General features: G+C 42.2%; 2 protein-coding genes and 1 long non-coding RNA gene across 4 annotated transcripts in view; 2 read left to right on the top strand and 1 right to left on the bottom strand.

Moving 5' to 3' along the window:
• Window positions 1-1042: 1042 nt before the first annotated feature.
• TNNI2 (troponin I2, fast skeletal type) lies at window positions 1043-13800 on the top strand. 2 transcript variants are annotated; one of them, XM_083494994.1, is made up of 7 exons: window positions 1043-1191; window positions 2965-2997; window positions 6408-6449; window positions 8569-8697; window positions 10857-10946; window positions 11700-11876; window positions 13351-13800. In XM_083494994.1, exons 4-7 carry the CDS (start codon window positions 8575-8577, stop codon window positions 13444-13446), a joined length of 486 nt encoding a protein of 161 aa, XP_083351120.1. In that variant the 5' UTR covers window positions 1043-1191; window positions 2965-2997; window positions 6408-6449; window positions 8569-8574; the 3' UTR covers window positions 13447-13800. The 2 variants fall into 2 exon arrangements, with proteins under 2 accessions (XP_083351120.1, XP_083351119.1); XM_083494993.1 differs by lacking the exons at window positions 1043-1191; window positions 2965-2997 and having other exon boundaries at window positions 5222-6449.
• LOC310703780 lies at window positions 3150-5077 on the bottom strand. The gene is made up of 2 exons (XR_014524366.1): window positions 4515-5077; window positions 3150-4291 (listed from the first exon to the last, which is right to left on the bottom strand). It is a non-coding gene; the product is annotated as an uncharacterized lncRNA (long non-coding RNA).
• A 6931-nt stretch (window positions 13801-20731) lies between the features above and the next one.
• Window positions 20732-27864, top strand: part of LSP1 (lymphocyte specific protein 1) — a 74854-nt gene continuing 67721 nt past the window's right edge. The window contains exon 1 of the mRNA XM_083488740.1: window positions 20732-21158. Within this exon, the coding sequence (XP_083344866.1) occupies window positions 21082-21158 (77 nt within the window). The 5' untranslated portion in view covers window positions 20732-21081. The remainder of the gene's footprint in view (window positions 21159-27864) is intronic.

Here is a 27864-nt window from a genome sequence, read left to right as displayed (position 1 = left end):
TAGGTAACAAAAGTTTCAAAAGACAAGGGTGAAAAAAAAATTAGATTACATTGTGTCAAATGTAAACAAAAGGATATAAAAGGAAGAATTGGAGACACACTGGGTTGAAATCTATAACATAGATCAAGATTTGAAAGAGGGTAGGATATTTGCTGAATATAGTTGTGTAAAAAGGAACACAAAAAAGGGAGATGTGAGGAAGTCAGGAAGAAGGGGTATGAAAATAACAAGTAAAAAATTTGATTTTTATGTCTTTTTTATCTTTTTATCTTTTTTCTCTTTTTTTCTTATATTTTTTAGGTTTTTTCTTTTTTCCTTTCTAATGTATTTTAATGTATTTTTCTGCTTTATTTTGTGTGTGAAGGTTTCTTTTACTGTTTAAAATCTCAATAAATATCTTTTTAAAAAAAGAAAGAAACTGAGCTTTGAATCAAGAAGTCCCATGTTCAAATTCTGCTTCTGCAATGAATTTGCTAGGCGGTGTTAGACAAACTAATGTTTCTGAACCACGACTCACCCCCCCCCCCTATCATGAACTGCTGACATTTACTTTACCTTGCCTTCTGGATTACTACGTATGAAGCACTTTGAACACACTAACATGCTATATAGATTATTATCACTTCACCTAGCCTACCTCATAGGGTTGTTGTAAGGGTAAAATAGGAGTATCCGATGTGTCCTTGGAGAAAACGTGTGGTATAAATACAAAAAGATCAATAAGGTAGTATGTACCTGAATTGGTTGAAGAAGGAAATTAGGGTGGGCCCTTTAAATGTTGTCTGTGTTAAAAATTAACTGAAGTTCTGAGCATGTGTATATGTATATTTTTCATATGTGTCTTTCACTGGATTCATTTTACCTCTTTACCATGCAAAATATATGACTGTGCTCCCAACACTCTGCAAAATACACTTCCTCTTCTGTTATTCTCCCTGCTGCCTGACTTCTCCAAGACTTCTTGACTGCTTCCCAAATTGATTGCTTTAGCCGAGGGGGGTGGTTTGTATTTCTGGACCCTTACACACCATTGGTCTAAGGAAGACTCCATGCCCTTAAAGAGAGAATGGGTTTTTTTGCTGAGCTGTTTAAGAAACACATTTATACCTCCTCAGTAAGCCAGCTGCCCGTGGCTTGCCAGTTGATCCAGTCCTCCCACCAGCGCTGTGTGTTTTTCTTCTTGGGACTTAGGTGAGCCCTTTGCATGTCTCTTATTGACCCCCCCCCCACTTGCTGTTCTAAGAGGCTGAAAGAAAGAGTAGAAACTCTGTGGTTCCTAGATTAATGATTCTTGACTGGGGGAAAGGATCTAAACCCCAGTGTATCTATCTTTTCTTTCTTTAGCCTGTTACAGCAATCAATTTCATCGGACTTTGTTGCTGGTCCCACTCCATAAAAGTGGCTGTGGCTCTCATGATTCAAGAGCTGGAAAGCTCAGATTTACTCCGTCCTCAGATTTAATACCCACGATGTTAAGGAATCTGCAGTGTAAATTTGCACTGCGAAACCTGAGCTTGAGAATGCAGTCAAATTTCCCTGCTGAAAACATGGCCTGTTTCTACATTAAAACTTGCTCGGTAGAGAAAGCCTAACCAGAAAAAGAAAAAGAAGAACGCATACGATTTTGCCTTTCAGGAAAGAAAAGCATAACTAATTTGAGTAAGCTTGCTCTCTGTTCAGTAAGCAATTTTGGGGCGGTAGGGAGCAGATGGAAAAACCACTTGTTGAAGAAGAAAGGGGAAGATGTAATGCGTGACCGCGTGACCTTTTTCGCACTTGCTGCTAAGAAAATGATTAAAATAGAGAGCTTTGTTTTCAGTGAGTCTGAGTGGTGCTGGTTTCACAAGTAGCATGCTGACATTTCTGCAAAAAAGGCAACTGACAAGTTGGGATATACTGTAGAAAATACTGAAAGGATACAAAACTGCAAATTACACAAACGTCTATTTTGATGATTGGTGTGATTTCCCTCTGTTGTTCCTTATTTGTATTTTGTTTTATTTCTAGTATATATCACGCCCACTGTCATTTGCACCTTTGCCACCTGTGGTTACCACAGTGACACCCCTTATTGGCCCTCCTGAGTCACTAGGAAAGGCAGGCCACAACCCAAGGAGACAGCTGCAGCTCCTTTGCAAGCCATTTTTAGAAGCACTTTCTTCTCCATTATGTGATAGGCCCTACACATTTTTCAGGATAAGGTTTCTTTCGGGAGGTCAGCCATGGCCTTCGGGGGTGTCCTTTCTGGCCATCTCTTAACTCTTCCTTGTCTCATTCTGAGTATAATGGCCATCTATTTGCGATCCAAAGATAGCAAAGTAGTTCACACACTGGTGGGCGGGGTGGGCGAGGCACATACCTTTTAAATAATCGATTTGAAACAATACAAAAATACAGGAAAACCTTAAAGTTTAATGCAACTTGTTCTCGAGAAGCCGCTGAAATGGAAGCAAATTCCTAAATGTATAGCTGTGTACTTCTCTAGTTACCACCATTATAGCAGTCAGTAGAATGCATACATGTACTGATAAGAATCACTTGCAATAAAATGTAAGCTATTGACTAAGTAGCAAAGCATGCTTTGTCTCCTCACATGGGCTGCAATACGAGTTTATTGCAGAGGTTTCAGCACACAGTGTTTCTACAAGGGTTAAAACTTGCAAGTTTTCTGGAAGGCTTTTCTCATTGCAACTGAGCAAAGAGTATATTTGTTTGTTGTTGTAAGGTTGGATTTGTTGTGTTATAAAAGGAAAAAATAATAAAAATTATACGGGGTGTGTGTGTAGTGAGAGAATGTATTTGGCAGCCTTCCATAAATTTGGCAACTACTTCCTCACTCAGCAGATGGGGAGCAGTTGGGCAATAAGTACAAACCAATTTCTATTTTCTAGTAGTGACCAATGTTGTTTAATCCAAACAATACACGTTTATTAAATATATATATCTGCCTTTGGTTTGTTGCAGGTGCTCATCAACAAAACCAAGATGTCTGAGTAAGTTACTGTTGTGCTTATCTTGTGAAACACATTTTTAAAAATGCAATTCTAGAGCTACAATTTTTCTTTCAATCCCGTCAACAAGAAGTAATACCTTTCTGCACTCCCATCTGTCTAGCGCATGTGCTGCATCGGCTTCTCTATGCATATCGCCAACTGGATGGGGAGACGCACATGCAAATAGATTGGGTACACTGGGCCGTCCCCCATGCCACCCAGCTGCTGGAGCTGTGTGCAAAGAGCTCTTTCAAAAAGTTACAATTCTTCTGGTTATCTGGCTTCTCTTTCCTCTTCCTTCCCTGCCAAACAGTAGATGGGTGGGATTTTAACATTTGCAAAAATGCTTCGCCCACTATTACCCTGATTGCTCCATGCTCAGTCTTTTGGATCAGAGAATCTGTCTCTTTATTCTCGAAACTAACCATCTGTTTTTCCTTCCCTGCTTTCTGTTTGTGTCTATTTCTTTCTCCCAAACCAGTGAAGAAGTAAGTTTCCCTTTCTATTTTGGCTGGGGTGGATGGGGTGAGGTTCATGGGTAGAACTTTGGATCAGAAGAGCATTGGCTAATGCTATCAGTCTGGGATCAACTCTGCCCTCTTGGAGAAGATCTTGTAGGGCAGTGAAGATTACTCATCAACCAAAATGCATTGTCTTTCCTCCTCCTCCTCTATAAGCGAGTTTCAAACATTCCATTCCACCCTCCCAACATTCCATCACAAGATGGAATCTACAATGGAGCTATGGAAATAGAGAGACAGCTGTGTGTGCGTGTGTGTGTGTGCGTGTGCACGCGCCTGCGTCTGCGTCTGCCTGTGTACATGCAAATTTAGGCTCTCCTCAGTGGCACCCTTTAGTGCAAACATTTCATTTTTCTTGCATAAATGAAAGGTTCTAACTAGAAGAAGTGACATGCTGTCCCACTTAGGAACAATGCCATAGGAAAGCTTGCACCCCCATCTCTGCTGCTGGGTTGCCTTGCCCTGCCCCCGTCAAAGAACTTCCAAGGTGTGCAATGATAACAATAATAATATAATAATAATAATTACTCATACCCTGCCCATCTGGCCAGGCCTCCCCAAACACTCTGGGCAGCTTCCAACAATGATCCTCCATGTAAAGCTCACAACTATGTTTCACTCAAAGCCATCCCCCTAGTACACTACTTCTACTATAATAATAATAGGTGGTTCAATAGTGGTATTTTTTAAAAATCCAACAAGAGGATGATGTGCTCTTTAGGGGCTCTTTTTTTCCTGTTTGCTATTGCTGACACTGCAATAAGGAAACATGGACACCTATTTCCCAAAATAAAAAATTCCTTCCAGTAGCACCTTAAAGACCAACTAAGTTAGTTCTTGGTATGAGCTTTCGTGTGCATGCACACTTCTTCAGATACACGAAAGCTCATACCAAGAACTAACTTAGTTGGTCTTTAAGGTGCTACTGGAAGGAATTTTTTATTTTGACTATGGCAGACCAACACGGCTACCTATCTACTACTGGAACCATGGAAGGCACCTATTTCCCAGGCTGACTTAGAAATTGTGTTAGCAGCTTCTGTGGGTATTAATAGATTACTCACAGAACAGCTATTAGAGGGGAGCTCTAGGGACTGGCATTGACCAGAAGGCTGATCCCTGCTTCTTTAAGCTGCCAATATGTTTGTCCACATTTATCATCTAATCTCATCCTGATGGAAGGCAGTGAAAGCAGAGACACTAGAAGTTGAGATTAGTAACAATGGTCTAGGACTCTAGGACATTAAAGAGTACCTTATGTACCTTCAGGAAGTTTTAGCAGGGCAAGGCATGTGTTACTTCTGCTCTGCCCAAACTCTAGAGAAGATTGTGGAGTCTGGAATGCCCTCTGGGCATCTGCAGAGAGGGCTAATGCAGCCTGGTTATGCGTGCAGGTGAAGCTGAGCATTGCTGTGCATCCTCTGAAGTCTATGACATAGCAAGGGGTCAAGGGCATCACTGACCCTTCTTGACTGGATGCTTCTGTGCATGTGAAGTAGCATGTTCAGGCTACAGTAGGCCTTTCCTCACAAGCATAGAGGCCTTTGGCAAGATGCAGTCAGTGATCTCACTGCCCCCTTGCCATGCCAGAGGCCTGCAGGCATACAAGATTATGCCATGATAGATCTTGGATGCCATACCAGAAGCTGCCGAAATGGAGTAGGCGAGGTCCCTGTTCTGCTCCAAAAATCTTACTGTTGTAACTGGAACATTTGCTAGCCCAAATTTTGGTTGTAGCAGAATATGTCACACTTGGTCTGCCTCTGTGATAGTTTTGAACTATTCAGTGTTAGGTGGTTGTTGTGGTGGTGGTTGTTGAGAGCATGTATGCCTTTATTCATTTGTTTGTTTGTTGTTTCCCATGCCTCCTATTTATCTAAAAGGATCCCTAAAGTAGCTTACACATAACATAGCAAACTGTAGTCAGAACTATTAAAAGCCATTAAAGCCATCCAATTAAGACCACTAATCAAAATTAAGCAACTAATACAAGAGAACAAACAGACATTAGTTTTACAGTCTTAACAATAAGGTAACGCCCCCCCCGGGCTTTATGGGGAAAGTTTTTTATTTTTATTTTACCAGATCCCTAACAGTCAGAAGAGAGGTGTCTTGGTGGACTTCCTTGGATGGATAGTTTCATAGTGCAGGGGAAACCACTAAAAAGGCCCTGAGTTTTGTAACCACCTTCTAGGCCTCAGAAATCTAGAGGGCCCAGCTGAAGAAGGGTCCATCTAAGCATATAGAACTTACCATATGGGTTCTTTTTCTTACTGGTGTATTTGGTTTCTTTTCTTTTCACTTGGGAGCAAACTTCCCCTCTCTTTTGCTTAGTCCCCACCACATGTATTGAAATGGATTTTCCCATAGGGATAAATTGCACAAGAAAGAGTTACAAAATAGGCTTCTGGAAGAAGCATCTCATAGCATACGTAGGAACACTAATGATAGATTTTGACCAAAGCCTACTGCAGTAGAGCCAAGTCTTTCCATTGCCTTTAAAAGTCACCTTTAAAAGGCCAAATTCTGGTCTGGCTGCCCCCATACTGTGGTGACCTTATCAGATTTCTTAAACATTCATGACTTGGATGGGATGCCCTCAAATGAAAGTACAGCAAGCAGGTCAGGGAGCTATTCAAAACATGCCTGGCTATTCCCTCTGCCCCAAAGCACCAGAGATAGAATGTGCTGTTGTTATGAGGAGCCAACTTGCAGAAGCAAAGGGTCCCATTAGCATCATTCAAGGGCAAATCTTGACATCTATACCCAATTGCCTCTTGAAGCAATGTCAAAAGACATGCCTGGGGGAGGGGGAGAAATCGGCTGTGACTGTGAGAAGGACAAAACACTAAAGTAACCCACTTCTTTCTCATTTTGCTTCTTGCCATTTCAGAAAAGGAAGAGGGCAATCACTGCCCGCCGGCAGCATCTCAAGGTACCTTTTCTCTCTGGTCGTTCCGAACAAAACGACTTCTGTTTCTTTCTTACTTTTCCCCTTGGGTAAGAGATGTGGATGGTAAAAAGCTCTAAGCCTCACAGCACTGAACCCTGCCTGAGTGGCCCCTTTTCCAAGGGGGTTCTTGACATCTACAGAAAATTGGCCTGACTATTCCACACTAAGACCCTTTTCTATTGTTGCTTTTCATCTACAAGAGCTCTTTTAAAATGTCAGACACTTGACGGCATGGATAGGGAACTGGTGGCCTTCCAAATATTGCTTAATGACAGCTGCCGCCATTCCTGACCACTGGCAATGGTGGAGGGGAGCTGTAGCTCAGCAACATCGGTGGGGCACAGGGTCCCCACCCCTGGTTCACAGCATCTGCCATGTTTAACTTTTCAAGTACAACAGCCCCACACTTGCCATGGCAGTGGCAGCAATGATGGCAGTTTAGACACAGCTGCCACAACCATGTGGAAGAGGCCCCCTCACCCATATGTCAACAGGGAAGGGGGCAGATGGATGGATGGTGTTGAGACTTTTACACCACACCTTTCCCCCCAAGTGTTGTTTTGCCAAGCTGAGGCAACTTGTGATACTGGAGCTGATCTGAGGAGAAAGGCGCTCAGGGAGAGAAACTGCATGGACATAATGTAGAAGTGTGTGTGTTGAGGGCAGGTATGGTTTTGAACCTCTCATCTATGAATCCTTTTCATTGTTAAAATCAGTGCCTACCCTCTCTTTCTACATGATTGGTGCAGCTGCATGTTTAAGCAAACAGAACATCTGCTGTTACAACTAGCTTGACTCTGAATCCAATCATTATAGTATTCGTTTTACACAGGATACTGAAGCTAAGGGGCGGTGGCTTTCCCAAGACCACCCAGTGAAGTCATGGCAGAGCACAAGCCCTGGCCCTACACCAGAAATGGGGGACCTGTGAACCTCTAGATCAGGGGTAGGCAACCTAAGGCCCGGGGGCCAGATGCAGCCCAATCGCCTTCTCAATGTGGCCCGCGGATGGTCTGGGAATCAGTGTGTTTTTACATGAGTAGAATGTGTCCTTTTATTTAAAATTCATCTCTGGGTTATTTGTGGGGCATAGGAATTCATTTATCCCCCCCCCAAACAAAATATAGTCCGGCCCACCACATGGTCTGAGGGACTGTGGACCAGCCCATGGCTGAAAAAGGTTGCTGACCCCTGCTCTAGATATTGTTGGCCTACAGCTCTAAGCAACCCTTACGGTTGGCTATTCTGACTGGGGTTAATAGGAGTTGGGAGTTCAATAAAATCTGGAGGGCCACAGCTTCCTTTTTTTAAAAAAAAATAATGAATATTTATTAGTATTTTCATAAAGAACAAAACATATAACAACAAGCACAAAAATAAACAAAGAAAAAACAAAAAAATACAAAAATCGAAAACATAAAAAAGGACAATTAAAAACACCTGATTGTTCATATACTTATTCTCTTTTACCCTGTTTCTCAGACCTCCTCACACCTCCCCTTCCTGTATTCCAGTTTAAATTGTTGGTTCAACAAATCCTTGATCTACTTCTTCCATTTAACTTAATTTAATTTATTCTATCATTTTATTAATTAACTTTTCTTTTTTCTTCCATTTCCGTGATTTCTTCCATTTCCGTGATTTATGTTTACTCACTTGATTTATGTTTACTCACTTGATTTATGTTTACTCACTTTATTTTCATTTAATTTAAGACATTTTTAAAAATAAAACAATTTCAGCTTATTCAATTTTACCCATCATTTTCCTAAGGTCGACCAAGAGTTTCCCTTCCACGTCTTTCCCCCTTTCCATACCAATAGCAAAACAAAATAAAAATAAAAATAAAACAAACTATATTTATATACCCTTTGGATTCCCAAACTCCACCCACCCTTTTCCCGGTTTCAGTCCTCAACAGCTTCCAAACCCCATCCTACCCTTTCCCCATTAGGCCCATGCTGGCTCTGCCCAGTCCATTTCTCTGTGCCCAGCACTTCACCCTGGTGGGTGTTTGTGTATCATTGTGTATGATGACGATTGCCTTGAGAAGTCGTTCTGTTCCCCCAGTCATTGTGCTTGTCCCAACTTTATCCTCCAGAGTGTTATGCTCCAGATTGCTGCTGGTGAACTTGAAAAAGAAGCTGTAGCCAAAGAACAAGAAAAGGCCAACTACCTTGCAGAGCACTGTCCACCTCTGTCACTCCCAAGTTCCATGCAAGACTTGCAGGTAATAATTGAATCTCCTCCATTCACTGCTGCACAAGAACCGCAACATAGGATGTCAGTTCTAAGGTGTAGTTCTAAGGTGTAGTGACAATAAAGGATTATTATTATTATTATTATTATTATTATTATTATTATTATTATGGCTATTATTTAATTTCATTCACCTCTAGTTTGGTCTCAGTCCATTTCCTGCTCCAAACAATCTTCAAACCCAGAGGTCTGGACATGCCTGTGTAAATGATAATTCTCCTTTCACACTAGGTCTTCACAGAGCATGTGAGTGAATGCATATTGGTCCAGACAGTGATTTATAATTTATTTTTTAGAACACAGCTGTGCTTAACAACTTTGCCTGATCATTCATGATACAACGGCATTGGTAGAAACAGCTACATAGAACAAGGATGGGGAAGTGTAGCCCTCCATATGTTGTTGGACTCCCATCAGCCCCAGCCAGTTTAGCCAGTGTTTTGAAATAATGGGAGTTGGGGGGTCATAAACAGCTGGAAGGCACCAGGTTCCTTTCAAACCTGACATAGGATATTTTATCAGAATCCATAGAGTTGTTTAGTGGTCAGGGTTGAGATATTTAGTTGCAACATTTGTTATTGTGTTTTTTATGGATTATTTGATCCTATGTTGCTTTTGAAGCAAAGACATCATTTAAGTAAGGTTGGACTGTATTTCTAGGGCTGTACACCCCCCCCTGTCATGTTCAGCTCCCATGTGATTTTTTTCACTCAGAATCGCCTATATATCTGGCCTGGTCATTGCTTCTGCACATTGAGTGACTGTTGTTGTAAACAACGGTCTACCCCTGTGCGTGCTTATTCAAAAGTAAAGCCTATGGTGTTCAGTAGAGCTTACTACTAGGAATATTGGTTTAGGATTGCTGCTTAAGGGAGCCTCCTATATCAGATACACATTTCAAAGGCACAGAACCCATTGCTTTTTTTAAAAAAAGTGTTTATGTGTGTCACTGACCTGTGTTAACATGAGGTATGAAGAAACAACTACAATGTGTTTTCCAGAAATACAGTATGCTGCTTTTCTGCAGTTTGTGGTTGGATACACCAAGAGTATTTAAGTTTTCCTGAAAATTTTGCACCCACATCTCTTCCTGTCCCACAGTCCCCTGGTCACTGAGCTCTGAAGCAGTGTCCCTGACTGAGGGGAAAGCAGACTCAACCATGGCAAGAAAAATGCCTCTGCCACCTTTCATGACTTGCTCAATAATCTCTTGATAAAATAATTCACATCCCTCAGCAGGGCCTATGCAAGTAGCCATTATTGAATCTAACCACATAGCAGGTTTCTTGTACTGCAGTGGAATCTAGTCCAGTGAAGGAGGTAGCCGAGAGTGCAATCCTAGAGACACATCTATGAACTAAGGACAGTATTCAGCTAAGTGGTTGTAATAGGGCAAGGATTAGCACTAGTGCAATGGGATCCCCCCCCCATCCAGCCCTGTTCATGCCCCACAATATCCCCAGATCTGCTCTGGAGGGTTAGGGGAACTCACAGAACAGATTTAAGGGGCATTTGGGACAGACAGAGGGGGTGTGAGTATTCCACCAGGCAATGAGAAATTTTGTGCTCATGGAATGTTCTCCTTAGCTCTGCTTTGACAACAAACCCAAGTCCCACAGAAGTAAGTAAAGAAAAAGAATTAAGCTGTAAATTACATCAGGTGTGAATCAGGATTCCTTGGTATGAATGACACACTTTAATGCAAAACTAGCAATTCAGTAACACACACACACACCATCCTAAAGAAAGGATGAAGTGGCATAAAAGAATCCCACTTATTTATTATATTTATATTCTACATTCCTATGCATACATTTGCCAGGAAAGTAGGTAAAGGTAAAGGTAAAGGACCCCTGGATGGGTAAGTCCCACTGAATTCATTGAGACTTACTTCTGAGCAGACAGGCACAGGATTGGATTGTCAAAATGCTCTCTACTTGATTTAGGTTCTCAGATTTTCAAAAAAGCAGCTGGACTGAAGAACTCACTATGAACACTTCTGAAACTGTGTAGCCAGACCTCTGTACTGAAGACACATAAAATATAGATTTCCCCACAGAAAGACTGGGGAGGAAATGCCCTATGGGTTTCAGCAACCCTCTTTAATAATCTCTCGTTGTTTCTCAACAGGAATTTTGCAAAAAACTTCATGCTAAGATAGAGGAGGTTGATGAGGAAAGATACGACACAGAGGTTAAGTTACAGAAAACTACTAAGGAGGTAATCCAGCTCTGTGCTGTATTGAGTGTGTGTTTCAATTTCTGGGTTTCATTGTCCTACTTTTGTTTCCAAAGAGTGGGTTGGGTCCAGAAGGATACAATCACTTCTTGTGTATAGCTCTTGAACAAAGGTAAAAATTGCACAAATGGATTCAAAGTTACATTTCTAGACTGTCGGAGGTCTCACTTTCTGTGTTAAGGGTGTGCATAAAGGGTATACCTGAAATATACGATGTGTGTTCAGTAGGATAAGAAACCACCAAGAAAATATGGAAGGCTGGCATATGCCACCTAGAAGAAAGTGTTTACTTGTTACTAGGGGTAGTTGCATTGGTACATTGACACCAATTTTCTAAAAAGTGTAAAAAGGAGGAAGAAGTCATGGAACAAATTACATTTTGTAATGTTCAAATTAGCTGTGGGAGGGTTAGTTCCTCTTTTGGGAGAACAGAAGCAGAGCAATAGGAGACAACTCTTGGGATTAAATGCAGTCTCTGCCATATATTTGTAGTATATTTGTGGGCTATCACACAGAAAAGAGTAGGTACAGACATACCTTCAGTGTAACTCCTAGAACTACTTTCCCTTTGTATCCTTCCCTCAAGTGCCTGCTTCTGTCCTGTAATTTCTGTATACTTTACTTTGTCAGGCTGTGTCCTATAATTGAGTAGTGATTTGTGCTGTGTCCCCCTAATCTAATTTCACTCACCTTTCCCACCCTTGCACCCTTTTCTTTCTCTGCCTCTCCCTCTAGCTTGAAGATTTGAGCCAGAAACTGTTTGACCTGAGGGGCAAGTTCAAGAGGCCACCTCTGAAGAGAGTCCGCATGTCTGCAGACGCTATGCTACGCGCCCTTCTGGGCTCCAAACACAAGGTCTGCATGGATCTTAGAGCTAACCTGAAGCAAGTCAAGAAGGAAGACACTGAAAAGGTATCCAAAGGGGTTAAAAGAAGCATCCGCTATGACTTTGCTGTGTAATTTAGCAAAGCTGTCTACTCAAATTCTGATTTGTAATGAAACTACATGTCAAAGACATGGACACATTGTGTTCAGGTCTGGTATCTACAATTTTTTCTCCCCTTAGTGCCCAGTTACTCAGTTTAGCATTTAACAATGTTCCCTTACTTCTTTGTTGCATTCATTTCCTTGTCACTAGCAACTAGCCTCAGGTTCTTTCTTTTGTTTCACCTGGTAATTGTCTAAAGTAGCTCAGTGGGGATGCTTTTTATACTTTTTTTTTGGTACTACATTCAGTGTCAATCATATTTGGTTGTACTTAAGAAAATTACACCAGTTTTTTTCATTTTACCTCTTGGAGGTATGTAGCTACTAGTACTGTAATTGCCGATGCACAAATGCAGGCAATGACCTTTCAGTCCAATCTAGACTGCAGTCCTGTACAAACATATTTGGGAATAAGTCTGATTGAACATAACGGGGCTTGCTTCTGAGCAGATGTGCATAGGGTTGTGCATTAATTTAAAGCCACAGATCACAAGTAAAACAACATAAATTCATTCTTCTGTTTTACCTTCCCCCCCTCCAAATAGAGTCTCAAGGCAACTTACAGCATTGATAAAAAACCCCAACCCCATTAAAGCCAAAATAAAATATGAAGCTTTAAGACAAGCAGTGCACAGTAAAAGGAAAAACTGTCAACTATTCATAGCTCTGCAATTTTTTTTTGTGTCCCTCACCACTCCCACCAAAACCTGTCAGAGTGAAAACCTCCCAGTTTGCTTCCTATGAATCAGCAAGAAACATGCTGTGTGGGTTTCTTAAAGGAGAACATTTCCAAGAAGCACGCTGATAACAATGGTAATAAAGAACCATTACTGAGATAATGGTGAATTTAAAAAGGCCACAATTAGACAACAGTGAGTTTTTAAAAATTGCATTTTAAGTCAGCTGGAAGATGACAGGAACCAGGAAGGGCATCCAGCGTAACCAAGCAGTAGGTGACTGCAAAGGCAGTACAGTTAGTTGACTTCCAGGGTTTTCTGATTATGAGGCTGTACCCAACTCTGTTTTACTTAGAGCAGACACATAAAAATTAATGGACTCAAGTCAGTCATGTCTATTAATTTTGGTGGGTCTGCTCACAGTATGACCAACATTGGGTGCGACCCATAGTGTCCAAGACTCTGAATTGTGTCTGGAAGAATAATCATTTTCACTTCTTGCTGTGTTTTGTGTTGAGTTTTATGCTGTTTTGGGATTCATAGATACCTTTCCGGCTGGGAGCTTGTGAACCAACCCTATATAACTGACACTCTTTGTTCATACACAAGTGCTTGTAGCATTCTCTCTGTCAAGCAAGGCTGTGTAAGGAAAAGCAAATGGATGTGGCCCTTCGTTCAAGGACATTGACCAAGCTTGAATGTTTCTCCCCTTCCTCCCATAGGAGAAGGATCTTCGTGACGTGGGTGACTGGAGGAAGAACATTGAGGAGAAGTCTGGCATGGAAGGCAGGAAGAAGATGTTTGAAGGTGGCGAGTAATAGGAACCATGCAGCTGTTCAGTCCAATCCTCATCCCCCATCCAAGTCCCATTGCTCCTTTTCCACCTATCCTGCCACCTCATTTTCTGCCAATCCTTTACAGCGCTGTTTTTGGGATGACTTTCCTCAGACCACAGTTGCATTTCATAGAGCAATCCACCTTACAGACCCTACCCGCAGCCTGACCCCATGTTATTGCTGGAAAGACAATTGTCTTGAGCTGTGAAATGTCTTAAAACCCATTTTGCAACAATGGTAGCTGCATGACCTGAAACAATCCAGTCATTAAATCCTGTAATTTGGTAGGACCTGTTGTTACAACTAAACTGATGTAAATAAAGCTTTGGAAGTGTGGCTGAATTTGTAAGCCTTGGGAGGCTGAGGTACAAAATGACTTTGTGCCGTGACTGTGTTGTATTTTCCTGACATGGAAACTGCAGATAGATCTCTCTCAGATACAAACTGCAGTTGCTGTTTTGCAATGCATACACAGAGGACTTCCTTGTGGTGCTTTTGTATTATGTGTGCCATGGAATTAACTCTTGCCTTTGAGAAGAGTTCCCAGAGTTTGAATGTAAGAAAGTTTGCAACTGCACTCCAAATAATTTTTTGCCTCATAGCCACCTGTTTCTGGAGCACTAGGGACAGTTTTAGGAGGCACTTGTATGATCACAAAACAGCAATAGCTATTACTGAATGGGTGAACAAGCTACTCAGCTGCAGATCAAATGTCCATAAAAGCTCCTGTCTTCAGGACCTTGCTCTGTCCACAGGCCAAAAGGAAGAGAGGCTTTTTGGGTGCTGCCGCTGAATAGAGCAAAATGCTTCTGGTGCCAGTTGAAGAGAGTAGCTTGTTTTTAAGGTATTAGCAGGCAAAGGATTAAGCAGGATTATCCGTCTTCCACTAACTCAGTGTTCTCACTGCAAGGACATTTTCTTTTAGCATAGTCATCATTATCGACACCAGGGTTACTCGGAAAAACTACTCTGCCTGCCTCACACCTAAAAAATCTGAGCAGCTGCATGTGACTTCTTCTCAGTGTGTCTTCTGGGCAGGCTAATGAGGTGCTCCATCCCAACTATGGCAGTGAGAGACCTTATTAGATGCTGAACATAATGATTGACTGGCCTTCCAGTCACCTGTGAGACTCAATCTATTATTATTATTATTTATTAAATTTCTATAGCCCTTCAACTGAAGATCACAGGGCAGTTCACAACAATCTGCTGCTTCAGTTACATGTGGGATCAACAACAAAATGTTGCAGGGTGAAGTGTCATTCATTCCATTCCAGCCCGTCTTAGTTTTTCATTGCACACCACTGCCTCACTCAAGACTCAGTCAGCATTCGATGGTCACAGAGCATGCTCAGTCCTCAATGTTCTCTTCTGTACTCCTCCCTTCCTTAGGCTTTTTACTGTTTTGGCTTCATAAGAAAACAACACTCACAACCTGAACTTTGAAACCAAGCGAAGGATACGTCCTTAATGTTGAACAGGCCTCACTGGACTCCATGCAGGGGACTGGGCAGTCAAAGGTTGATAATAGGCATAATGGATCAGAACTTTTATTGCATTGCCACTATGATGGCCAGTTCTCCATTTCCAAGTGGACTGCAAACCCCAATCAGATATTTATTATTAAAATAAAATCCAAATTAAATTACAATCTATAAAAACCAAATAGAATTACAAATTTAGTGAAGGGCTTCATAGCAAAATATGCACAAATGTAAATACCACAAGAGAGCACAAATAAATACCAAAGATTCACTGTGATTTGCAAGACATCTCCTAGGAATGAGTAAAATACAAAAATATGCATCTTAAAATTATAGCTATGCAAAACAATAAAGCATCTATTAGCAGAACCTCTCATGCTTTATGAACCCATTAATCTAACTCAGCTACCATTAACCTCAATTAGCTAATGTACTACTTTTTGGAATGCAGCTATTATTTGGGCTGTTATCAGCAAATTGACTATAATTTTAGTTTCATTCCAAAGGATTAGAGAATGATGGTTTTGAATGGTATATCCCAATATTTGACCGAGCATGCTGAGAACTCCTGCTGCGGGAGCTAGAAGTACTTGTTCTTCATCATCGCTTTGCAAGTAAGCTGGGGAAACTGCTGACTATTGAAACAACATGGCAGTGAGCTACATCACTCTGTCTGAAGGAAAGAAGGAATGTATCTGTATTTCCAGAAGTGGAACATGTGCAAAAGGAGTTTGGAGGCCAGCTGAGCTAGATCCTGAAGTGAGAGGTGAAAGGAAGGAAACCCAAGACTAAGCAGGAGCCTGAATGGAGAGAAAGAGATATAAGAAAAATGCCCTAGATGTGAGACATAGGGGGCCGCTTAGCCTGGAGACTTAGGGAAGGTCCGGGGTTGAGCTGTGACTTTGCAGGGAGAGCATGGCAAGAACTTCAAAGGCAGCATACTGTCAACCATCAACATGGCCTTGAAGCTGGAAATGATAAAAGGAGCTGGAAACAACATTTAGATATAATCTTGATCTTTACAACAGGCCTATGGAGGATTATGACACCTCTTGTGATGCTGAGTGGCTCACTGTCCATGGTAAACACTGCAGGGGCAATTTAAAGAAAACTCAAGTGCCCACCTGCAGGCTCCAACTCTTAAAAACGCATGCATGCATGCAGGCACGTGGAGAGGGGAATTGGAGGGGAAGGGGAAGGGGAAGTGGGGGCTTGCATGAAACAGATGGCGGAGGCTTTGGAGCAGTGGTGGTAGTCCTTCCCCCTGCTGCAGCTTCTGAGCCCCTTGCTATAACCTTCTATTGGAGGACAGAACAATGTGTGCAACGTGGCCTGATCAGAACCTCCCTAACTAGCCAGCTGCCTTCAGGTGCTGTGAAAAACATCATTGTCAGGATTGAAAAAAGATGCAGCTGATGGTCCAGTCAGCTTCTGTACACAGAACAAGGTTGGGTGGTGGGAGACCATTTTGTCCTTTGGTCTTGGGCTGGCCTATGGGAGAAATAGTGCTTAATGAGCTGTGGAGTCTAGAAATGTGCATAGCTTCAGCATGTATGGGTCTTCTTCATTCTACATGGGTGAGAACTGTGTCAGGTGAAATACAATATACGATATACGATATCTTTATTGTCATTGTCCCATGCAGAACAATGAAATTGAATAACTTCATAAAACTACCACAAAACTATATAAAAACAACATAAAAACTACATAAAACATTCAAAACCCCCTAAAAACTCTGAAACCCCATTTTAAAATACACTATACTATAGAGACCCCTTATGCTGCGTTTAGAACCAGAATTGCATTTGCGTAGAAACTGTTTCTCAGGCAGCTAGTCCTGGCCTTTATAACCCTATACCTTCTTCCAGAAGGCAGAAGCTGAAAGAGATCATTTCCGTGGTGCGTACTATCCTGTGCTATCTCTGCCGCTTTTAAAATATGTTTCCATGAGCGTTGATGGTGGAACAGCCAGCTGGAAGCATAAAGGAAGTACTGCATTAAAGAGTCACTTCCTGTTCACAGAGGAGTAGAGCAACTGTTGTTCCATTCACCCAACAGTGTCGCTTGCTGGTTCTGACAACCCTTTATCTTTAAATTTTGTTTAAGGTTTAAAATTTGTTTGGAAGGGCCCCAACTTCCTTCTTCTCAGAGCCCAAGGATTTTTCTTTAGGTACATACCATGGCTTACCTATCAAAGCCAAGATGGCCTAGCTCTGAGCTGTGTCTGAGATATGAGCTAGTAGCGCCCAAGAAGTATGGGAGAGAGGGACACCCCTTAAACTGCAATCAACCTGGGCCAATGGGATAAGTTTTCTGGGAGGCTGACATTTATTGATTAGGGAATGGGGAGGCAGACTGCAGGTTTATGCCTGGTATTATTTTGACAGAGCCAAATGCCCCCATTAATAACAGGCAATTTCCTGCTTGGTGTTACATTATTTTCTGTATCATGAAGTACACAGATAGGGGTGGAAGAAGCTGTCAGTTTAGGTTTTCTCAGCTTCTCATTTTACCAGTCTTAAATTCAGTTCTCTGCATCTCTGCAGCAAACTGTGATTTTTTAATAAAAGCACACTTTCCCCTATTATACGCATTTTCGTGAACAGTGGTTGGGGAACTGCATCGTGAAATTTGGTTAACTGTGAATTTCGAAGGATGGCTGTGCTTAGGTTCTCATATTGTTTTGGGGGAAGTGTACATTTCATAAATTTGGTTTTAAAGGCAACGTGAATTGGCTTTCTTCCCTATCCCTAGCTGTGGAAGCTGCTCTGTTGGGCCAGACCTGTGATATACAGTGGTACCTCGGGTTAAGAACTTAATTCATTCCAGAGGTCCGTTCTTAACCTGAAACTGTTCTTAACCTGAGGTACCACTTTAGCTAATGGAGCCTCCCGCTGCTGCCGCGCCGCCAGAGCACGATTTCTGTTCTCATCCTGAAGCAAAGTTCTGAACCTGAGGTACTACTTCTGGGTTAGCAGAGTCTGTAACCTGAAGTGTCTGTAACCTGAAGTGTCTGTAACCCGAGGTACCACTGTACTGCACAATGGGAAGCACAAAGTAAATGAAGGTTAGGAGAAGTGACTCGATTATTAAGTCCTGCAGGAACTTTCTCCACAGAAAGATAATTTACTGCCCTATGAAACAAACATCTTCACAGCTGAGTTCCTCCCAACAGCATCTCTGACAGCATCATCTGGGGGGAAATATCCAAACGCATAACAATGAGGCAAAAGCTCTCATGTTCAGAGATCTGGCAGATCTGCAAACCGTGAGGCAGAAAAGCAAAGCAGGCCACCTGCGCTAGCCCCCTAAGGTGAAAGAATTATTTTCAAGCATCTTAGGCTGTGGGGAGGGATAAGTAGATTTGTTGGCATGGAGACAGAAACAGGTGTCCCTAACAAAGGATGGGGCACACATCAGGTGAGGGGTTGCCCAGAATTAGAAATACTATAAATTGACTGGAAACATTTCCCCAAAATTGAAAATAGATTGGGGCAAATGCACAAGCAGTAAATGTCATGCATCTGTTTCACAATGCTTCCATGGAGAGCATATTCCTTTTAGAAATACTTGCCCCAATCAGCATGGACAATCCACACGTGGAAACCAGTGTTGGTGCGTGCTGACTGTTCTCACAGCAATCATTACCTGTGTGAGGTGTGGGTGATTGACTCCAGAGGCTCACTTTCCCCCCTCCTTTCCTAACAAGGTGAGCAACACTGGCAGGACTTGACAGTGCTGATCACCTGTGCAGCGGGGGAACTCCTAGCTCACAGAGGCAGCTGTATAACATCCTGGTGTGTGGGAGGCTCGCTGGATGAAGGCATTGTCTTTGAATTAAAGACTGCCTTTTCTTTAAAAATCAAGAGAACAGCTACAAAGGCTATGTAACGAAAAATATATTTATTTCTCCCGCATAAATATTCTGATTTATTAATTTAGCAGAATATTAACACAGTAAATAATTTAAGTGTGTGAGTGTGTATGTGTGTGTAAACAGGCTTTTAACACTTAAATATGGCAGAATTGCTAGAGGAAATGCTATGGTTTTGAAATATTTTAATAAATGTGAAAAAATATTGAAAGTCCCATTAAATTCAACAGGATTTGCTTCTCAGTAGACATGCAGAGCTTTGCACTAAGTCTCCAAAGCACTGCACATACATTATCTCAGTCATCAGGGAGCCTAAATGCTCTAAATGTAACTCCTGTCTCTCCTTTCGTCACCTTTATTCAGCTCTTGTGCAAGGGATTTGAGAACCTTGTGCTCTTGCCTATCTAAGGGGCCCTCTTGTGTCCTCTTGTCCAAGCCATTTCGGAGGAGTTGCTTCATCCATGAGCACACGGAAAATGTAGCAACACAGAGGAAAAGAAGGCACAGGAAGGAAGTGGTGGACTACTTGGTGAGGTTACCCCACCACCTCTCATTTCATCTGCCACAGTAGAGACCAATCTATGTAGAAATCATTCTAAGGCCTTTCATTAACTCCCCCACCCCACCCAGATGTTTCAGTTTGTTGTCCTCTGAGCTGTCTGGATAGATAACTTGTTAGAAGCCGTGGACCTGCAGATTAAAATATTCACTGATACTCAACAAATGTGTTTTGCTTAAGATGGGAGAATGATCTGATTCCTCACAACAAGTCAAATGCCAATTATGAACCCATTATATATGGTGATTTTGAAGTACAGTTGCCTCTGTGAGGGTACTAACAACCTCATCTTAAATGCATCTTCTAATCTATGTAATGTGATCAGAGGGACCTTCCAAATTAAAATATATGTGCTATTTAATCAAAACAAATTGTTACTTTTATTAAAGATATTGAAAAATTACCTGCAATTGAAATGCAACATATACACTGAAAGACTCGAATTAATTGAAAGACTCAAACCAGTTAATAAAAAAGGCAGGATTTAAAAGATAAACGATCAGCTCTTCAAGTTTATTTTGATATATACATGTACATACACTAGAGATTTACTGAAGAGAATAGCTTTAAACTGTTAATACTACTTGAGATCATTCTTTTTTATCACAAACTCCAGTTCTGGGTTAGCTGATCTACAAGCTAAGCCAAGAGTATTAAGCAGGTTTTATCATATTGCTTTTAAATCAGCTTAAATTGGAGTATGTGCACATCAATCCTGAATACATTTACTTGGAAGTAAATCCATTGTTCATAGTCAAAGAGCTCAGTATAACAAATCCACTTTGCTTGCTATGGCACATCTGCATATTGGGGCCATCAGCAGCCCCCTCTTTTTGTATTAAGGCCGTGTTTGGAAGCCAACACAGAGCAACACAAGGTAGTTAGCAATAGAGTATGTGTGGCATAGTGGTTAGAGTGTTGGACTAGGACCCGGGAGACCAGGGTTCAAATCCCCACTTGGCCATCTGACTTGGGCCAGTCATTGCCACTTAGCCTAACCTACCTCACAGGGTTGTTGAGGGAATTAAATATGATGGAGGAGTGACAGGGAGAAATGCATGAAACAAATCAATAACTTTTGGGGTGTCATGGCGGCTGCTTGACTGCCATGAGGCATTTTACAACCAACCCTCCAACTGACTTAAGTAGCTCTCTCTGCTCTCCCTCCTGGGGTGTTCCTTTGGCTCCATATTTGCCTGGCTGTGGACTTTGACCCTCCTTCCATCCTTCAAATATGCTGCTTGTAGATACTTGCTGAAGCAGTGTTGCAACTGCCCAATCTCCCAGCCCTACTATTTGCTCTAAGGATCCTAACATAGACAAAACATAGATAAGACTAAGGGAGAGAGAGAGAATACGAGTTATCCATACATGTAGGAACAGAGGCTGCTGATGCAACATTTGTGAGGTTCAGCTTGATTTAAGGACAAAGACTCTTCTTCAAACTGCTATCATTCTTTCTTCCCCTTTGCGGCCTGCATCTTAGGGTGGGTGGGGAAATTTGTTCCTCTTTTTTTTGTTGCTGTTCTTTCTGAGTGAAAAACAAACTCGCACCTTCAGCCTTACATGATATCCGGTGCTGCTGGCTTTAGAGTCAATACAGGAAGAGTGGGGAGAGCTCAGCTGCTTGCTCGGTGTTCTTACAAAACCATCTACAGAGCCAGTTGACTCAATTGCACTCTTCGCAAGCAAAGAAAATGGCTGATGCGGAATGTCTGAGGGACGTTGACTGCGAGATTGAGGTGGAAGAAGGGGCTGAAGACGAGACACAAAGGTAAGGAAGGCCCTTGATGCATGTCTCAGCTTCAACAGGATAGATTTTGGCTTGTCGTTCTCCTCATGTCTTGTGGCAGTTTCAAGGTTAGTAAAGTGAAAAAAGGAAGATAGGAAAGGGGAGGTGCTTATCTAAAAAGAGATCAGTCGGTGGGAGATCTGGAGACCAGGTTTGCTGACTACTTTGGGGGAACTTGTTCATGCTTCACACGGATGAGTTTCTGAGTCATTGCAAAAAAAAAAAAAAAGGTTTTAGCATAAAAGTGGTGAGAAGTGTGAGCTGGGATGCTCTTGTTGAAGTATGGCTTCACCATGTGAATGTGCTTGGGTGTGGTAGGATGATTAAGTGCTTTGAACGCACTTAAGGTGCTATATAAATGCTGAGTATTAGGGCTAAGATTGATGTGATGAGAGTAGATATTAAATCTTGACCTGCCTCAGTCATGTGAAAAGGTGGGAAGTCTAGCTTAAGGAACAAAATGGGACAAGTGGGCGAGGAGCGCAGAACCCTCCCCTCATCCATGGCTTACCTCATCATAATCTATAGCGGCAACTCAAGGCATTTTGTTGCCTTAAGCATAGCCCCAATGAAAATCCCCCTCTGCTGCCAAGGCTTTGTTGTGCCATTCAGGTTTTGTTGTGCCATTCAGGCACCAAATGCCTGCTCCCCCCAAAAAAGCAAGCCACTTCACCCCACTGCATGGTAGGACCCACCCCAAAAATCTGTTCCCTCTTGATGCTGCATCCCCCACCTCAAGCAGGACTCTTAATACTGGGAAGCATGAAATACTTCTGGAAAAGTGGGGGGGGGGGAGGGAGGAGCTGCAGAGACGCTAAGTTGTTGGAAGGGGAAGGGTTCTGTACTCCCCACCCAAGCATTGATGGAACTGCTGCCATTAGGTCTAGTTTGGCTCTAATAATAATGGGGATGAGAAGATGGAAATCTGTACATTTCAGAGCACATCTCAAGTGCCAAAGTGATGTGGCCATGCATCTCCACTCTTCCAAATGCTTCATATCAGCTACAGAATTCAGACTCCAGGACTTCAGAGATGCCCCTGACATTACCTGCACATTTGGGGAGAATAGGCTATGACTTTCTTTCTTTCTTTCTTTCTTTCTTTCTTTCTTTCTTTCTTTCTTTCTTTCTTCCTTCCTTCCTTCCTTCCTTCCTTCCTTCCTTCCTTCCTTCCTTCCTTCCTTCCTTCCTTCCTCCCTCCCTTCCTCCCTTCCTCCCTTCCTTCCTTCCTTCTTTCCCTCCCTCCCTCCCTCCCTCCCTCCCTTTTAAAAAACCCCCCAGTATTGTTCAGCATTAAGTATTAACCTGAATAAAAAAAGGTTGTATCTTCTCAGCATCAAAAAAGGGAGCCATGTGGTTGTGGCGGGGTGGTGGAGGAAGTAAAATAACACACAGGTAGGGGGAGCAGATCAGGATTGAGACTGTGGCATGCAGTGGGGGATTTTTATTTTACTATTTCCCCTTGCACTGTGGTCTTGATGAAAGCAGCTCCTCTCCTTCCACACTGCAAGCCAGAATTTGCCCCGGAAGCAACGCTGCTGTTGGCACCAACAGCACTGAGGGATAAAAAGGCTATGCTTGATTCATGTTTTGCAAGAGTTAGGGGGAATTGCTTATTTCCCTTCATCATAAAAGTGAAAATCACTGCATATCAATGGAAGTCTGTTCACATGATCCGTGGGCATGCAGCCAGTTTATTCTTTAACCATGTTGGCACTTCTTCTAAGTTGGCAGTTTTGACTTGGGATTGCTTTTGGTGACATGCTAATGACATAGGCACAGACCTATGGCTCACTGCAAACACATGTAAGGTGACATTTTTGGACAGTTAGTTAGTGGAGACAGCCCTGTGCCCATAGCTGCTTTAACCTTGCTATAAAAATTAGACCTCTTAGAAAATTTGGAATAAGGGACAAAATCAGCACAGAATTATAAGCACACTCCTATAAGCCTCCGTGCAAATAGTAGAAAATGGTCTTCCCCTTTGATTGATGTTTTAAATTGATGGATTTGAGTGAACAAAATAGTGGCTGAGGCCTGTTAAAGATGAATGGGTCCATGTAAGCTTGAGAACATTTGCCAAAATGAAAAGTGACAACCATAATCTATTTTAAAGATGGTGAGTAGCTCAAGGAATGAGTTATTTTAACTGCCTTTGACTTCTGCTTCTTATGTTGCATTTCGCCTCTGCATCCACGCCCACCCCTTGCATTTTGAAAATGTGATGTAGCGAATTGGTCACAGAGCCTCATTTTTGCAATCCACTTAGGAATTATAGCTGAGGAAGTCTTTGTAGGACTCAGACATGCACCTAGCCACTCCCTTGATTGCAAGTCTCAAGGCTCTTTTCTAGTCACTCACTTCCCTTCTGCACAAAATGCCAAGAAAGGATCTGCAAGGATGAAAATGGCTCTTCGTTATAACCTCCTCCTCCTCTTCTTTCTTGAAACTGAATCTGTGAACAGCATATTTCCTCTTAGAGTAACCACAGGGTTTGCTTAGTGCAGTTCCTCTTTCCCCTTGAATTGTTGCTATAAAGTTTTGTTGAAGCAAATAACAGTGCTCCTCAGCATACTTGCATTTTGTCACAGGCAGCTTTACAGGATAGGCAAGGATAATTTATTGAAACTCATATGTTATATCCCTACCTCTCCCTCCCCTGGCACGATATGGGGCCATTCCTGCATGTTGATATCTCACCATAAAAAACACCAAAAACCCTTCACATTTCTCTCAGAATTTGCCTTTCCGTTAGTTCCTTGATATCACCAATTAAAAACTTTAGGGTGATGCTGCAGGAGCTTATATGATGCTGGCTACATATGGAGCATTCAATCTGATTTGTTTTCTGGGGGAATATGGTTGCGTCGCACAATTTTATGCCAGGCTTTCCTGTGCATTTGGCCAACACAAAACACTGCAACGAAGGTGCCAGCTAGACCTCTCCAGGGATGGCATTCTATAAGCAGGCCACCACCACCTAGGGCTTGCCGATCAGAAGGTCAGCGGTTCGATTCCCTGCAACGGGTTGAGCTCCCATTGTTCAGTCCCAGCTCCTGCCCACCTAGCAGTTCGAAAGCACGTCAAAGTGCAAGTAGATAAATAGGTGGGACGGTAAACAGTGTTTTGGTGCACTGCTCTGGTTCACCAGAAGCGGCTTAGTCATGCTAGCCAGATGACCGGGAAGCTGTCTGTGGACAAACGCCGGCTCCCTTGGCCTATAGAGCAAGATGAGCGCACAACCCCAGAGTCATCCGCGACTGAACCTAACGGTCTGGGGTACCTTTACCTTTACCACCCAAAAAGCCCTCACTGAAGTCACCCAGAAAAGGAGCTCTGACAAAGATCTTAAAGCCCAGACACATTTGTAAGGTAGACAGTCCTTTGGACAACACACTCCTAAGCAACAAAGGACTTCAAAGCTTAAATGCAGCACACTGGATTCTTCCCGAAACTAGTGGCAAGATGCATTTCCTGCAGTTGGTACTAACCTATAACCAGCCACTTCTTTTTGCACCCACTAAAGCTGGTACAATAAAAGAACATGCACATTGTGTTGACGTAAGTACAGGCTATCTTACGAGGCAGGCTAGCACCTCTCTTGTTGTGAAGCTGGGAGGTACATCACTAGAAAATAGCTTCTTACAGACACAATCAACTATCCTTGCACAACCTTCAAGGTTGCCTTCCTACTCAGGCTTCTCGTTTCCAGTGCGCTACAAAGCTCAGAGGCTGCCCATGTATGGTCATCGATTAAGGCAAGCTTTGCTGTGCCAGCAGGCTCCATCCCTTCCTTTGCCACGTTCATCCTCAGCTGTCCTGAATTCTCTAGATCCCTTAGAGGAGACTTGGAGAGTCCTAAGTAAGATTACAGCAATTGCTAAGAATATCCAGCACTGGAAGGAGATTGTCTGGGAAAGCTGATATCTAGTGAGGTATCTCTGGACCCCTGGAACTGCATTCCAGAGGGTGGGGCAGAGGAGTTGCAGCTCTATGTATAACTCAAGCGTGTGTGGCTGTACTAAAAACCTGGTGAAAATTCGGTGAAAAATATGGTGCACTTGAGTGAACAAAAGGAAAAGCTGAAATACAGCTTGACTGTTGCAGTGAGACACAATGTATGATGACAGATTACAAGGAAACCAGTTATCAGTCCATTTAAAGTATGCAGTTTCCTACTCTTTATTTGCTTTAGATTTTCCCTTCATTTTTTTAAAAAAAATATTTTCTTTGTGCAGTCAAAATTCCAGTCATGTCTTGGTTAACAATTAGCATGATAGTGATTTTATAAGTGCCCGACAAGGGGATGTGGGCACTCCTGAGAATCAGTCTAACACTCTCTGTAAAAACTATTTAGTTACAGTCACAAAAACTTTTGATCACTTTGATCAATCTTCCGGAGCTTTCCCCTGAAAGCAAAGAGAAAAGAATTCTCATTATCAAGCTTCTGAAAAATGTCTGACTTATGTAGTTCAGGTCCTTTGAGAAACACACTGAGATAAGTGTTGCTTTGTTAAGCCTGAAGTATTTCCTGGAAATTGCAACAGCACTAGACTAACAAAGGCAGGGAGATAGTAGCAACTAATGAGAATGTGAATTTTGATTCATTTCTCTTGATTCGTTCAGACTTTGATGTGAAAGATACCTAGCAAATCCAAACTTTCGTTGTTGTTGCTTTAGCAAAGGCCAACATAACTCATACAAACAGTACAACGAAGAAGTGTTACACAGCTGAAAGCACCATAAAATATAAACTAATAGCATAACCCACTGTGATATTCAATATATGTCTAATATCTTTTGCAATTAAAAAGAAAAAAACAATCATTACAAAAAGAAATCTGGAACAGGATTCTACCGACTTAGGATACAATACAACATTTTTAACAATAGACTTGATAGTCCCCTACAATCTGGCATTCTTCGTCCTCCTTAATAAGCAAACCTACCAGAAATGTAAGGCTCAGTGGACTTACTTTCGAGTAAACGTGCATAGGCTGGTGCTGCATGTAATTTTGCATGCCCTGCAGATCTTCAAGAGAGTTTCACATGGAGATATGCAGAACATGCATATAAATCACACAGATAACCTCTTCAGTGTTAAAATGAACTGTGCATGGGTATTTGTCCAAGCAACACAGGGTGGTTTGCTTTGCAGATGAAGGTTATGAAGACAACTGAAGTTCAGGAGGAACAGTATTCTTCCATGGCTTCAGGAAAGGAGTGTGTTTTCATGAGACCTTTGTTGAAATAATCAAACAATTGAAATAGAGGAGATCGAGAGGAGATATGATAGCCATCTTCAGATATCTAAAGGACCATTACATGGAAGATGGAGCAAACTTGTTTTCTCCTGCTCTGGAGGGTAGGACCCATACCAATGGATTCAAGTTACAAGAAAGGAGAGTCCAACTAAACATCAGGAAGAACTTTCTGATGGCAAGAGCTGTTCGACAGTGCAATGGACTCTCTTGAAAGGTTGTGGACTCTCCGTCCTTGGAGGTTTTCAAATAGAGGTTGGATGGCCATCTGCCGTGGATGCTTTAGTTGAGATTTCTGCATTGTAGGGGGTTGAACTAGGCAACTCTTGGTGTCCCATCCAACTCTACAATTCTTTGAAATGAAGTGGTGGTCGTAAAAACACATACCTTACCAAGGAAATGACAGACACAAGTATACCAAGGGGCCATGGCACCTAAGTTATACCAACATACCTAGAGGCAAATGGGAGAGATACCACTGGAGAGTGAGAGAGCAAAAAGAAAAGGAAAATTCATTGAGCATAATCGCAAGAAAACCTGCAGAAGAACACAGGAACATCAACACTGAACTCATTACTATTATCATAATCATTTATATGGTTTCACTGATGTACATGGAGCTTACAATCTAAATTCAAAAAAGGAGCATCTACCAAGGGAGTGGAAGGAAGAAGAGGCAGGGCATGCAGGAAGAGGATATGAGATTGTTTCAAACCACGATCTTGTCTAAAACAACTGCAAGCACTTTCCTGTTTGATGTGATTGCAGAATAGTTTTGTTCAGCATATCTTCTGAGTGATCTAAATTAGGTACCTATTCCCTGTTCTTCAAAGCAAAAACGTTTTCACTAAGTAGCTTACAGTATCACACTGCTACAATAAAATTCAAACACAATTTTAAAACAGGGGTACATTAAGACAAAACAGTTAAGTAGGTCTTCTGAGCACACTTGAAAGCCATGAGGAAGGGGGCTTGGCTAATGTCCCTGTGCAGTGAGTTGTGCAATGTCAGGGCCACCACTGAAAAAGTCCTGCTTCTGGACCCTGACAATTGTTGGCAACGTAAGCCTCACCTCTCCCACATACTTGTGGCCATATATGAAACAATCCTATGCCGAATGTCTCAGGTAAAATCCTAGCCACTTTCTAAACAGGAAATGACTGCTTAGTATTGAGTAGTAGAATTGTAACCGCTGGGGAACCATAGCAGGAAAGTGGTTGCAGTTTTTGCTTTGAGTACTCATATATTTGCATATTCATGCATATTCATGCTTACCCATGGTTTGACTGAGCGCAAGGGTGGGGAATTTTTGGCTCTCAAAATGTAGCCGGACTCCAACTTCCATCATCCCTAGCCAGCATGGCCAATGGTCAGGGCTGATGGGAGTTGTTCAGCAACATCTGGAGGCCAAATGTTCTCCACTCATG

Source organism: Podarcis liolepis (assembly GCF_965112155.1).
Source record: "Podarcis liolepis genome assembly, chromosome: 1".
Taxonomy (NCBI): domain Eukaryota; kingdom Metazoa; phylum Chordata; class Lepidosauria; order Squamata; family Lacertidae; genus Podarcis; species Podarcis liolepis.
Note: the sequence above shows the minus strand (reverse complement) of the source record. Positions and strands in the feature narration are given on the sequence as shown.

What these genes read in the sequence shown, in the direction of transcription:
- TNNI2 (XM_083494994.1), top strand. Translation starts at nt 8,575, where the DNA reads ATGCTCCAGATTGCTGCTGGTGAACTTGAAAAAGAAGCTGTAGCCAAA. An exon ending in TACAGAAAACTACTAAGGAG is followed by an intron (nt 10,947 to 11,699) that starts GTAATCCAGCTC and finishes CTCTCCCTCTAG; the next exon opens with CTTGAAGATTTGAGCCAGAA. An exon ending in AGAAGGAAGACACTGAAAAG is followed by an intron (nt 11,877 to 13,350) that starts GTATCCAAAGGG and finishes TTCCTCCCATAG; the next exon opens with GAGAAGGATCTTCGTGACGT.